The 14,956-nt window shown below is 38.0% G+C and overlaps 1 protein-coding gene across 1 annotated transcript; it reads left to right on the plus strand.

Annotated features, from left to right (window-relative positions):
• Positions 1 to 3,938: 3,938 nt before the first annotated feature.
• LOC116894407 (keratin-associated protein 23-1) lies at positions 3,939 to 4,421 on the plus strand. Its single transcript, XM_032896113.1, is given in 2 exon segments — positions 3,939 to 4,091; positions 4,094 to 4,421. Coding segments are annotated over 2 exon segments (342 nt in total). The 5' UTR covers positions 3,939 to 3,979; the 3' UTR covers positions 4,324 to 4,421.
• The last annotated feature ends 10,535 nt before the right edge of the window (positions 4,422 to 14,956 follow it).

Raw genomic sequence — 14,956 nt, forward strand, 5'->3', positions numbered from 1 at the left:
ATTGAAGGAGCTTAAGGGGCCACAACCCCATATGGTTCAATGCCAACCAACCAGAGCTCCCGGGGACTAAACCACCACCCAAAGACTACACATGAACAGACCCATGGCTCCTGCTGCATATGTAGCAGTGAAGAGCGTTGGGGTACACCAGTGAGAGGAGAAGCCCTTGGTCCTGCCTAGGCTGGACCCCCCCAGTGTAGGGGAATGTCAGGGTGGGAAGGGAGGTAGTTGGGGAGGGGGAATACCATTATAGAAGAAGGGGGAGGGGGAAGGGATAGGGGGCTTATGGATGGGAAACTGGGAAAGAGAATAGCATTTGAAATGTAAATAAAAAATATCCAATAAAAAACAACAACAAAACAAAACATAAAAAGAAATGTAATGTTTCAACAAAGAAGCAAGCAAAAGAATAAACAGGGATTAAGCAAACTCTACCACTGCAAAACAAACCTGGCCTTATTCACATTTCTGTTTACTCAACTATGTAAGAATTCTTACGGTCTAAAAGGCCTGTAAAATGAATTCTGAAAAACTTAAAAAAAAAAGAAGTGTGCACTATAAAAAGAAAAAAAATAAGAGGCAATTCTCAAACAGAGAAATATGCTAAGAAATAGAGGGAGGGGAGCAACTGTCAGCACTCAGGCTCAAATCCAATAAATGCTTTTATAGCGACACAGCATGAATGAAAATGTTTGGAAGAAGAATTTTATTGACATTTTTGTACTCAGTATTCAGTGTACCGGAGACCTCACGTGGGGCATTAGCAAGATGCTAACAGATGCGGTGGGTGTGAGCGGGTCAGATGCTGCTTGGAAATTTACAGCTACCAGGAAAACGGGAAGAAATTAAATGGTTTAGAAGGATGAACCGGAATGACAAGACAACAGAATAATGTGGGAACATAGGAAGTTAGAACTCCCTGTGTCTCTGTGGAAAGTAGAAATGTGTGACATAGGAAAGGCATTCAGAGTTAGAGAAGTCAGATACTCATAGCCATAGCATCTGAACGTGTACAAGCTTAGCAGCATCACCACGTTAATGTAATGAACTCTGAGACTGGCACGCTCATTAGAATCATTCCTATGCCATCTGAATATAGATACCTAAGAATTTGATAAAGATATCAGTCGAAGACTGTTTAAATATTGATTAATTCTTCCAGGAAAACAAAAGAAAAACGAATATCCAAGTCAGTGTGTGCATATAGGCATATATCACCAGGGACACACCGAAGCCTTAGAGAATGACAGACATCTCACATGAAGCAGAGCTGACCAGCTCAATCTGGAGCTTTGATGCCCTTCAAGTTGTATCCTGATTTAGGCATCTGTGATTAAAGCAAGAAAAAAACAAAAACTTTCAGATTCCAAGACTATAGGATGAGTTTGGATTTCTAGGACTTTCAAAGTCCTGGAGACTGTAGACAGCCAATTCTGACAAGCAAAGTTGAGTTTCTTTCTTTCTTTTTTTTTTTTTTTAATTAATTTGAGTATTTCTTATTACATTTCAAGTGTTATTCCCTTTCCCGGTTTCCGGGCAAACATCCCCCTAATCCCTCCCCCTCCCCTTCTTTGTGGGTGTTCCCCTCCCCACCCTCCCCCCATTGCCGCCCTCCCCCCAACAATCTAGTTCACTGGGGGTTCAGTCTTAGCAGGACCCAGGGTTTCCCCTTCCACTGGTGATCTTACTAGGATATTCATTGCTACCTATGAGGTCAGAGTCCAGGGTCAGTCCATGTATAGTCTTTAGGTAATGGCTTAGTCCCTGGAAGCTCTGGTAATTCCCACATTCTTATTAGGATGCAAGCGGAGCACAGAAACCAAGTTTAAATCGCATCAGTTCTCGGTTGGGTTGAAAGGATCTATGGTATGAGGGTCCTTATTCTAGCAACCTGGCAGAACTGAGAAGCCTTTGACCAGGTGAAATGTCTTTTATTCCCCAGAGCATGGAAGGAATGTACAAAGCCCAGGACACGAGAGTGGCAGAAGTTAGAATGTTAGTCAGGGTACATGTAAGGCAGAACGAGACATTAAAAGCACATGTCACATAAGATTGCTCAGTCAGCAGCACATTGCATAAACAATGGGGACTCTATAGGATTATGTCACATAGTGAAAAAGCAGCCATGTTTGTTTAAATATATCCTAACATTAAAATGATGAAACTTGCTAGCAGTGCATTCTCCCCAACCCACACCCATCATTCAGCATGACACAGAAATCTAACTATGCTAAGAATTTAACTCTCTGACGAAACAGGAACATTTGATGCCAGAAATAATTATAGTAGGAACAAAAAGATGCAACTGGGAAATTTGGTGGGGAAATAAAAATAATGGAATTGAGTCTAACTAAAACTTGAAAATAAAAAGTAACTAATTTAAATGGTTTGTATTTCATCAGGATCCTAATGATGGCTACTCCCACAGTGAACTGAATTATGATAAACAAGGATATTTCCAAACTAAAGGTCATGGCAAATGATTGAAAAGAAAGAAACAAGTATGAGGGCCATGGAACTGAGAATGTACCTCTTTGTTATAAGTGGATCTAAGAAATACAAGGATGAATGAGGTATCGATAATATTTGAGAATTCTATTGAGTGTGTTTGAGTATTGGTTAAAGGCACCAGCAATGAAACAGTTAAAAGGAAGGAACTGTAATATTTCTAGTCAGTATAAAGAGGGTTAGAGACAAGCTCAGTAGACATGATTTCCATAGAGAGACAAAACATCCAGTTCTGTATTTTTAATAAATCAGCACAGAAACTTGTTTTGCCAGCCCCATTTGGCAAAGAGACAGTACCCTCCTGGATTTTGTACTAACTGCTAATAGTAGGTTCTCTTTAGAAAACATTATAAACAGAATGTTCTGTATTTAGACTTCTTGTATTGTTTTTCTTCACCATATTCTCCCTCAAAATGAGGACTCAAAGGGAAGAGAAAAACCTCCCCTTGACTGATGCAAGATCAGGGTCATTGATCAAGGGACTTAGAGAACCTATGTCAAGGTTGGCCATCAAGAGCCTACTAGAAATTCTTAGACCTTCACCGGACTTGAGAACAGACCATGACAAACAGGGTCATTCAGAAATCTGGCCTAATTTCAGGACACAGTAGGAAGAACCATAGTGAGTAAATCCCCCTGTGGCTTAAGAGGTGAGAATCAAACCTGTCACTCAGTCACATGGATAAGGAGCCAGTATGACCTCAGGCCTCAAATCACAAACACCGAGTGTAAAATTTATTCTTTCTTCTCCTCTCATGAGCGTTTTCTTCTTGATATCTTACCACAAGGGTTTAGACTTTTGACTCTTACATTTCTGCTCTGTGAGATAATGACACTCCCTTTATCTTACTCTATCTTCCTCGGTCCACCCGTACTCAGCTTTTCTTAGCTTCTTGATAACATGCTGCTATTTACCTGGGAAACTCACAGGGAACACGGTGTAATCCATTTGGCATAATTTTGGAAAACGGGAATAATTTTCAATTGTTAATCTTTAATAGGTTCCACAGGATACTCAAAATAATTCTGTCAGATCATTAACAAAAGAAGAGGCACATTACTATCATGCAATACCATAGAAATAAAAAAATATTTTTCATATAAGATCCCCTGGCAAAACACATACAACTAAGTTAAGAAGAAAATTAGGGATTTTGTTAGACACAATGGAATAAGTACCAGTGCAAAACAGTCACGACATCTCTGACATAGCAGCAGGTCATTGTCTTAACTATAACAAAATGACACCACCAATAAATATACTGTGTAGAAAACTATTCAAATGCAACTACAATTACGGAAATTGCTGAGTTACACATTTGTAAACCAGGAAGCACACAAATGCATCAAGTATGAGACTGTTGGGTACCACACCTTCTTCTGAGACTATATAAACCCAGCTCTTCACTGGGTGACATTCAAACCCACAATCTCCCTCTTAGATCCAGCCGAGCTCTCATCTCCTCTCAACATGGCCTACAGCTGCTGCTCTGGAAACTTCTCCTCCCGCTCCCTCAGGAGCTGCCTTCCCTCCTCAGGATCCTGCCTTGCCTCTTCCTACCCCAGCAACCTGGTCTACACCACTACCAGCTGCTCTCCCAGCACCTGCCAGCTTGGATCCTCTCTGAACAGTGGTTGCCAGGAGACCTGCGTCGAGCCCATCAGCTGCCAGAGGTCCTGTGTGGTGTCCAGCCCCTGCCAGAAGCCCTGCTACTACCCCAGGAGCTCCACACCCTGCAGTCCCTGCCAGGGGACATATGCTGGCTCGCTGAGCTTTGGTTCCAGAAGCTGCAGTTCCCTGGGTTATGGATCTAGAATCTGCTACCCAGTGAGCTATGGAAATTGTGGCTTCAGATCCCTGAATTGTGGAGTCTATGGCTTCCCTTCCCTGAGTTATGGGTCCAGATATTGCTATCCAATCTACTTTGCTTCTCGTTCCTGCCAACCTTGTTACCGACCAATCTGTGGGTCAGGCCTCTATGGAATCAGCTGTTAAGCTTTTAACGCTCCCATGTCAGTCTATGCTCTCAAGCTATTGTTTTCCTTATTAATCTCTACAGATAGTCCACTGTCTTTCCATCAATGGCTTTTTTCTTCTCCAAAACCCGGCAGATTATGAGATTAATGGTTTATCCAGAAATTATGCTTTACTCTCTGCACTGTTGATGTATACACAGTCTATTTGCTTTCTATCCAAGGTCATTTGAAAAATGAAAATTCTATCTAATAAACGTGTGCAATCTGATATCTCCATGTATCGTTCACATTACTATTCCTGCGCTCGTGATTTTTGGCGCCTCTGGTTTGGGAGACTTACATAGGTTCAGGATGATTATCCAACCGGATCTGGGGACACAGTTTTGCATTAGTTTGATTTTCTTTCTTGGCAGTTGTCTGTTCTAGAGAGATCAGCATCTGTGAGGAGACAACAGGGCTCAGCTAGAGTGAGAATTGCCTGAGATTAAAGAACATGAATTTCTGATGAGGCAGAAAACAAAGCAATTAGGATGGGAACCAGAAATGCAAGCACCCAGAAGAAGATGTGTAACTGACAGGGTGAAGTGCGCATAGGCAAAAGCTTAAATCTAGTATTTGAATGTGCGTTTTCAGCCAGGAGAGAGGACCTTTGAACACCTCTCAGGACAGACATTTATTTGTTAGCTTAAAAGCTAGTCTTCCTGCCTCTTGAGGTTGGTAATGACCCTCGCACCCTATTCACACACATCTATAAGGAGAAAGGCTAGGATCATGTTTCAAGAGGTGCTGGAAACTACCTCACAGTAACCCGACTCCACTTCACTCAACAGGGGAAGACGGTTTCTACTAAGAGGTTTTACTCACTAGTTTTCCTCTGCAACCCAAATGAGTTGAACTTAAACGTTTTGATGCAATTTATGTGACATTTGAAAATATCGTAAAGTAGGCTTAAGATTACAAGTACTAGGTGCACTAAAGGGAGGAAAAAGATAAGCAATCAAAAGATGCATTTTTGAGTTTTTATAATGAACTACTAGAATCCCATGTTCCAGAGAGTTCCAAGACTCTTGAAGGTGTCTATTCCTGTGTCTGAACAGGGAAAGTCATTTTCCCTCACCTTCTATCTTTGATTAAAGTTCATAATTAACTTCATTCTCATAAGCATTAAAGGGAGAAATGACAACAAAACGTTCCATGTAAAATTTGAGATAAACAGGTAAGTCACAAAGATTTATTGAGAATATTGCAGGTGAGATATTTATCATAGAAGCTGTGTAAATCCCCCAGAACATGGTGTGCCATGGCCTGTATGTGATAACCTGTTATTACATGCTACATAGATCAAGATAGTACCAGACAATGAATTCTCACTTAACTATTAAAGGATTAAGAAAAAGAAGATTCTTTTTTCCCCTTTCAGACAGGAGGGAAATAAAATACAATATGGGTTTGAAGTTTGCCAAATTTTTAGATCAAATCTTGGTAAAATTTTAATACAAAAACAAACATAAGTTCCTTGTTCTTTCTTGACCTGTAAATAACACACACACACACACACACACACACACACACACACACACACACACACACACACACAGTTCCTAGTGCCAAAAGTCTTTGGTGCTTCTGCTCTTCTGGAAATCACTTCTCATAACTGCTTTAATTTATTACATCTATCTCATTGGCTTTATTGGCGTTGTTTGTTCTAATTTCTATTTATTATGTTTTGATTTTGAGAGAGATACTGAGAATGAATATGAAGTTGGGTGAGGATGAAAGTGAGTATGATCTTGGAGGATTTGGGATAGAGGAAAGAACATGATCAAAATCTATTGCAAATAACTTCTAAAAATTAGGTTTAGGGATAAAGCTTAGAAGGCAGTAAACAATTTTGCTTCACAGATACTTTTAACCATGTGTTAATATGGTAAATCAATAGGAAATTAATTGATTCCAGGAACTTTCACTATTCTGAAAAGTGTCATTCATTTAAATTACTTTATAATTACAAAATTAATATTTTATAATTCAGTTTAAACATCAGTGTGATCAATATTAGTTGTTCTTTCCAACAATACGGAACCAAATCAGCAAGTACAGTTAATTTGTCAAACTTCTGTGACCTATCTTCAATACTGCAAGTAATATCCTAGTTTTAACTGGTCAGTTATTTAGTTAGTTCCGGTTAGTTATGCTGCAGGAGAGTAGACCAGCGATGAGGTCATGTTAGGGCCCTGAGTTCAGTAATGTCACAAGTTTCAGAAAGAAAAAGACTGAGAGTGTGTCACCAAATGTGCAAGTTCATCAACAAAAGGAAGCTTCTTGAAAAATGTTTTCCCTTTATAAAACAAGTATAATAACTTGTAAGTTAAATAAAAACGACTAAAGTGTAATGATGCCATAGACAGGGGTGAAGTCAATAATTAACTGTCTTGGGGAAACCAAGCTTGCCAATATTATTTGGACATGTATATGTTTTTGCATGTTTTTACATTTCTGCTTTCCGTTTTGCTGGAATATTTCAGCTTGATTGGAAACAGCAGCACCTGGTCTAGCATGGCTATCATGACTGCAAGTGCATTTGATCACAGGATTCACACTTAATTTTATTTATCGTGACATCATCAGGACTCGTAGCTTTTATTGTCACCGTGACAATGCTAGTAAAGTGTTGGAGAGCTTTATAAGGATTCTTTGGATTAGATTGTGAAATCCAATTGCTAGAAATAAATACGTCTTTGAAACACTTGGCAACCCTGGCAGGAAGCTGACTGCATTTTATCGTCGGTGGTATTTCTCTTTTGCTAATGGCCTGGGATTTCATACTTGGTGTGATTCAGTCTTCAGTATTCTGTGATTTTATTTTATTTTTTATTTTTTTTGTCTAAGGATATAAGTAAAAGACATGTTATTGATGTGAGCAAAAATAACTGAAAGAGTAAAATGTTTGCCAGAGTCCTGTGTCAACATATCCTTACTTCTGCTAATGTTCCTGGCCATCTTTTATAGGAGCTATCCTATGTTTAGTCTTCTGAAGAACACACAGGCTATGTGTTTGCCTATCCCCTCAAATTGAGATATTTTCTCTGATTGGATGATCCTAGGGTTTTGCATAACTTTCTCTTACACCTTTCATTTTGGTTAAGCATTCTGAAGTCGTAGTTACCCATCCCCCACACTGCTCTATTTTTGAACTTTCTACCCTTGCTCTACCTATGTTAACCACTCCAACTGCAGGTACTCATCCTGAGTGGCACTGTTCTAGGATCTCAGCTTCCACATGTGCTCTCAGCTAAATATAGAAAAAAAGGAAACTGTTTTCAAAGCAAGTGTCTGTCAGAGAGACAACGCATGGTGATAGCACTTCTGTGGCAGAGTGACCTCACCCATTGTGATTTCTTCCCAGTTTCCTCCACTTACTTGATGATTCTATTCCATCTACAGCTGGGTAATATCTTAATGTCTAGGCACCATATTCTCAACCAATTTTTGCCGAATGTCTTGGGTGACTCCGCGTCCTCCCAATTGTGAGTGGAGCTATGAGGAACATAGACGTGGGAGCAACTCTATGGTAGGTTATTATATTTTGAATTTTACCTCGAAATGCTCACAGATGGTATGGCTAGGTGCTGCGATTCTTCTGTTTCCAGTTTTGAAAACTCTCCATACCCATTCCCAGAAGGGCTGTATCAGCATCAGTTGTGAGCAGTACCCGTGTATAACGGTTTCCCTTCAACACACCCATGGGGTACATTCATTGACATTTGTAGTTTTGATCTCACCAATTCTGCAGGGGTGATTTTAAAGCGATTTTAATCTGTGTCCCCATGATTGTTGAGTACACTGAAGACTTTTTTAGGGTTAACTAGACGTCCATTTCTTCTTCGGGGAATTATTGTTTTCTATAGCCTATTTTGAATTGGTTGGCTGTTTTCTTGATGTATAGTTCTTTTTAAGTTCCTAATACATTCTAGATGTTAAATTTCTATCAGACGTACAGTGGCCAAATATGCTCCCTCCATTTTGTAAGCTACCTCTCCCCTCAGTTGATGATGTTCTTTGCTGTACATAATTTTTAAATGCAATGAGGTTCTGTGTGTTGATTGTTGAACTGATTTCCAGTACAATGGGAGGTTATTCTGAAAGTCCAGACTTCTGCATGTAAATTAAAACACACTCTCTACTTTATCCTCCAGCAGTTTCACAGTAAAAGGCCTTACGTTGAATTTTGTGACCCATTTAGAGTTGAATTTTGCACAGGGTGAGATACAGGAGTCTATTTTAATTTCTCTGAATGTTGAAATCCAAGATTCCAAGCACTGCTTGTTGAAGATGCTGACATGCTCCCATATTTGATTTTGTTGCTTTTATTTTATTGTTAATTAATTATTTTATTAATTTATATTCCAGACATTGCCTCTCCCCTTTGCCTCTGAGGAGATGCTCCCCCACCTTCCAGCATCCCCCTTCCCTGGGGCCTCAAGTCTCTACAGGATTAGGCACATTCTCTCCAACTGAGGCCAGACAAGGCAGTCCTCTGCTACATATGTGCTCGGGGCCATACGCCAGCCCATATATGCTCTTTGGTTGGTAGCTTAGTCTCTGGGAGCTCCCAGGGGTCTGGATTAGTTGACACTATTGTTCTTCCCATGGGTTTGCCACCCCTTTCAGCTTTTTCAATCCTTCCCCTAACTTTTTCATAGGGATCCTTGACCTCAGTCCAAAGTTTGGCTGTTAGTGTCAGTGTTGGTAGAGCTTCTCAGAATACAGCCATGCTAGGCATAACATGGTATTAGTGTGTCAGGGTTTAGTGCCTGGGCATGGGATGGCTCCCAAGTTGGGCTGCTCATTCTCTGCTTCATTTTTGTACCTACATTTGCTTTAGACAGAAACAGTTCTAGGATGGCCCCATCTCTCCACTGGGGGCCCTGTCTGTCTTATGGAGGTGGTTCCTCCAGGTTCCATCTCCCCACTGTTGGGCATTTGGCAAGGTCATCCCATTGAAAAACACGGGTAGCTGTATTTGTTTGCATTAATATCTAAAAAACTCTATGTTATATGTGTCTATCTTTGAACCTTTCTGACACCAATGCTTTAATATTTTTAATATTTAATATTATAGCTTGATGGTGTGATTTCACATAGGGCATGTTCATATATTTTGTTGTTGTTCAAAACAGTTTTGGCTTTTCTCAGTTGCATTCCTGAATACATTGTATTATTGATTTGTCTATGTCTATAAAGAATGGACCTAGAAGTTCCCTTTAATATTTCATTGAATGTAGATTACCTTTGGAAGGATGGCCATTTTCACAAGATGGTTGCTTTTTCTGACCCATGAGTATAGAACTTTTTTGTCTTTTTAGATTCTTTTTGAATTTACATTTTTATTGTATTAAAATTTTCATTGTAGGAATCTCATTCATTTTCTTGTTTTATGTTGATTATTAGGTATGTGTCTGTGGCTGTGAACAAGATTGATTCTTTGATATTTTTAGTGTGTTTTGTAATCAATAAGGCTATTGATTTTTGCATGTTATTTTTTATTTAGCCACTTTTCTGAAAGTATTTATCAGCTCTAAGGGTATTTTCAATAGAAATTTTAGGGCCTCTTATGTGTGAAATCATATTATCTGAATACAGGCAGAGATTAGCTTCTTGTTTTCCTATTTGTATCCTTAGATTTATCTTTCTTTTCTTTTCACTCTAAGACTTTTTAAAGACTATATTGAATGGGAAATGAAGAGAGATCACACACTGCTCTTTTTCCTGACCTCAGTACAAATGTTTTCTGTCTCTCTCCATTAACCATGGTTACAGGCTTCTCATATGTAGGCTTTATTATGTCAGGGTATAGTCCCCTCATCTCTAATTTCTTTTACAATGTTTATCATGAAGAAATTTTAATTATTCCAAAGGCAATTTTGCATCTATTGATGTGAATATATTATTTCTATTTTGTGTCTAATTGTGTGATGGATAATGTTTATTGATTTAAGTCTATTGAACCAGTCCTGTATTTTCAGGATTGTCAACTTGGTCATAGGCTTTTTGATTTAATATTGAATTTGCCTTTCCAGTATTTTATTGAGAATATTTTCACTGGTGCAAGTTGACCTGTAATTTTATCTACTTATTGTTGTTTTTCTGATTTTGATGTCAGTGTAAAAACTAGGTTCATCAAAAGGATTTTGTAATGTCCAATCCTTTTCCATTTCATCAAACATTTGAGTAATATTGTGTTAATACTTCTTCTAATTTCTCATAAAAATCCTACAATGAATTTATTTAGATTTCTGTCTTTCTCAGTTTGAAGACTTTTTATTAAGGCTTCAGTGAATGACATTACTAGTTACAGACTTTTACAAATCTTTTTATTTCTTCTTGCTTTAATTTTTATATGTTATGTGTACCACACATTCTGCAACTTCTTTAGTCTTCCCAACACTATGAAACAAAGCATAGTGTTCTGTGTTTTGTCCTCAGTTTGCTTCCAGATCCCATTGGTATTTGTTGTAAATGTCTTTTTTTCTTTTCTTTTCAACATTGTTTTATTTGTGTCACCCTCCTTCTCATTTTACTGAGGAAGCTAATGAGTTTTCCGCTTCTCTTTATTTTATCAAAGAGCTATCTTATTGCATATTGGTTTCATAGCTTCCTGTTGTTATCACTACATATTTTTTCCTGATTTTAGTCATCTTTCAATCTACTGCATTTAGGTTTAATTTTCGGCAGGCTACATTCTTAGGTTATTAATTACAAATTGCTTAAGATTCCGATGTAGAAACTTACTGCTATAAAACTTACTCATACTCCTGCCTTTGTTATATCTCAAAGATGTTGGTATGTTACGTTTTCATTGTGATGTTACTCTGTGGATTCTTTTTCATATTCATTTCTTCGGTATCACAGCTATCATTTAATTGTAGTGGAGTGCTCTCTGTTGTTTCTGTTTCCTCAAAAGAGTGCCTGAAATCTTAATTGGTCAGATAAGGCTACAGCACATGATTGGGCTGTGGAAGGAGGGGCGGAGCCGAAAGTTTTAGAGAAGGGAAGAGGGGGGGGCGGAGGGAGAGAGAGAGAGAGAGAGAGAGAGAGAGAGAGAGAGAGAGAGAGAGAGAGAGAGAGAGAGAGAGAGAGAGAGAGAGCAGAAGAAGCTGAGATGGAAAGACAAGATGGAACCTGAGGGAGAGGATAAGCCAGAACCGTGATCCTAGGAGCTATAAGTAACTGGGGATTTCATAGATAAAAGATTGAGTAATGTAGAACACATTTGTCTAATCTAAGTGTGCAGCTTGTATCTATAGCAATTGAATTTTTGTGTTCTTTGCGTGGAGCATTTGCGGGCTTGAAGATTTACTGTTATAAATCTGTTGGATAATACAAATCTCCGGAGTTATCATTTTACTGGGCCTTTGCAAGCAGGTTTCTGCAGGCTAGCCACAGGGGCCAGGTGACTCGGGAATGCGGAGCAGTTCGGTTAGGCAGCAGCAGCTTAGTGAACCAGGCAACCACTACCACTTGCGGCTCCCCATGGGGCTGGATAGACAGACCACTGTTGCCCGTGGGTAGCAGGCTTTGTGCGAGTTTTTTTTTGTTTTTTTTTTATAACTACACGCTGCATTTAATAGTGTTGTAAACTCTATAAATTTGAATACTTTCTCTTGTTTCTGTGATTATTGATAACTGGCTAATTTATTTTACGCGTGACTAAATGAAATGTTTGAAGGTTAGTTCAATTTTCCTTTATTCATTGAATCAGTGCAGAAACTAGTATAGTCTTACATGAAGAATAAACTCTATTAGAAAGAGAAATATGTTCAACAAAATGTGCTAGATGCTCAAGTCCCAGTGTAGAAGCAAAAAGCGACACAATATTACGGCAGTCATAATGAAGAAGGTCTGAGAAAATTACAGACAAAGAATTTATAGTAGTGATTTTATGTATGTTCAAACAACTGAACAAGACATAGATATACTCCGAGGGAACAAAAGCAAATAGCTGAATGAAATATAAAAAAAAAATTCATAAATAAATGGAATTGCTACAAAAAACAAATGCTGAAATGAAGTTGGAAATTTAAAAAAAAAAAAACAAAAAAACTCAATGAGTTTCATTAAACCTCAGTGGAAAGTCTCATTAAAAGAATAGATTATGAGACAATATAATATTCAGGCTTAGTGAAAAGCAGTAATTGGAACACCCAGTAAACTTCAGTGATAAAATTTTTAAAGAAATATAGAAGCTGCATGGGAAAACTTTGGAACAAGATGGGGAAAATACTTTCAAATTGTTTTCATGGAAGGCGAATACTAACAAAAATCTCTTAAAACTGTATAGAAATGTCTATACAGGTATAAGAGGGCTACAGAATATCACGTTTACAAGATGATCAGAGAAGCATCATGAATATAGGCAAAAATACTAAAAACATAGAATACTGAAACTATATTAAATATGTAAGAGACAAATGTAGGCTCATTAGAATGATGCACTTATTGCTGGATAGAAGCCCTTTAAGGTCATGAGTTCTTAAAGATATAATTCAATTTATAGCTCTAAAGGAATAGAACTGCCAACCCATACTATTATACCCAGAAAAAACTATCTATTAAATTAAAAGATAAATATGAATTGCCAACGATAGGAACAGAATAGCACACTTTTATGGTCACTATGTCTGCTGCTCACAGCATACTAGAAAGATTTGAACTGAGGAGAAATATGAACAGACTCAAGGGGACCTGGGCAATTAATAAACAATAGCAAATCAGTAAATTATTAGTATAAAGAAACCCCTAAAATAAACAAAGTGATAAAAAATACCAAATGTTGAGGTATAATTGAATGATCTCAGGTTTCAAATAGAAACTTACTAACTAACCAATTGGCTTAAAAACAAAACCCATTATTTATCTGTCTCTAGGGAATACATGTTGCCATTATCAATAGACACTATTTTTAGGATAAATAATGGAAGCCAGTATTTCAAAAAAGATATGGACCTGGGAAACTAGGTCCGGGGAACTACAACTATCTAGAAGTTGTAGATAACCTCACATCTGACAATGTCAACTTTAAACCAAAAGACTTGAAGGTTACCACATTCATTAAAAGTATTTCATCAGATGTACATTACAAGTCTAACATACACAAAAACCACACAGATATACCCAACTTCACTAAATAAAGGCAACCAAATGTACAAACAAAAATGAATCCCAATACGGGATGTGTTGGGTAGCTGAGGTCCACAGGTAGCCACTCCCAATTCCAGACCTGAGTGGCTACGTTGAGGCAACATGATCTTATCCTCACTTTCACCTCTCCCCACTTCTGCTGTGGAACTCGAAGTCTGGCACCTTAATACTACCCTCAGTCCATAACTTCCACTCTGTGTTATAGAATTGCTGACCAGACTCATCTCTGACCCTTTTTGGTCTTGACTTAGGGAAGTCCTGAAACTGAAGCCCAGGTGCTCCTGCTCTGGTCAGCTCTGGATCTGTTCTGGAGACCATGACTTTCTTCTGACCAACTTGGTGTACTAATGGACTGTACACCATCACCTTGGGTCAACTTTCTTTTCCTGGTTCCTTTTACAAGTAAACTACACCTGAATCTTTTGACAAACAGAGAAGACAAGGGAAGAAAAAACTGTTTAGCATTTTTCTAGGTTGGTTGAAGCTGAGATGGAAAAGTATCAGGAAGTTGCCCCTGAATTCCTGGACCCAGTTTTTTTACGACCTAAGATAACTGGGTCATTCTCCTTCATATGTTTTGAGAAAATGGGCAGGAATAGTGCCTAAACTCTGGTGTCAGAGATGCAGCATTTTGATAAAGCAAGTTTATATCTTGAGAGTCTTTTCAAGGTTGAATTTGATATGAATTTTAGTTGAAAATTCATATTCATGTATTATATTTAAATTGTTCTCAGAAACATGCATAACCTAGTAAATTATATACTATCGTAATTTGATGGGAAAAATTATTCATGTCCATCAATTTTAGGCAGCCGCCACTTTTGTGATCCTTATTACAATTCAAATTACAATCTTCAATTATTCACTAATTAAAAATATGAACATGCCAAAACTAAGTTATTTGTTCTCGAAATCAAGTTGATTATTGGTATTTAATTGAATCCTCAACCCATAAATGCGAAAGTATAAAACAACATAATAACACCATCAACAAGGCATTGAGGGTTCAGATTGCGCAAATTTATTGGATTAAAATTTCAGTTTTCAAATAGGATGGATTGAACATGAAATAGCTGATTTCAATAGCATAATATTTGAGGCCTAATAGGGAATACACAATAATCTAATATTCTAACAGAAGTAGAAGAGGAAAAAATCATTAGTGGAAAGACAAAGGAAAAATGATAGAGATAATGAGTAAACATGTCTACAGGACGTAGAGAATTCGATTTTGATATTGTAAGAATACGGAGACCTAACTGTTTAATTT

This window comes from Rattus rattus, chromosome 2 (assembly GCF_011064425.1).
Source record: "Rattus rattus isolate New Zealand chromosome 2, Rrattus_CSIRO_v1, whole genome shotgun sequence".
NCBI lineage: Eukaryota > Metazoa > Chordata > Mammalia > Rodentia > Muridae > Rattus > Rattus rattus.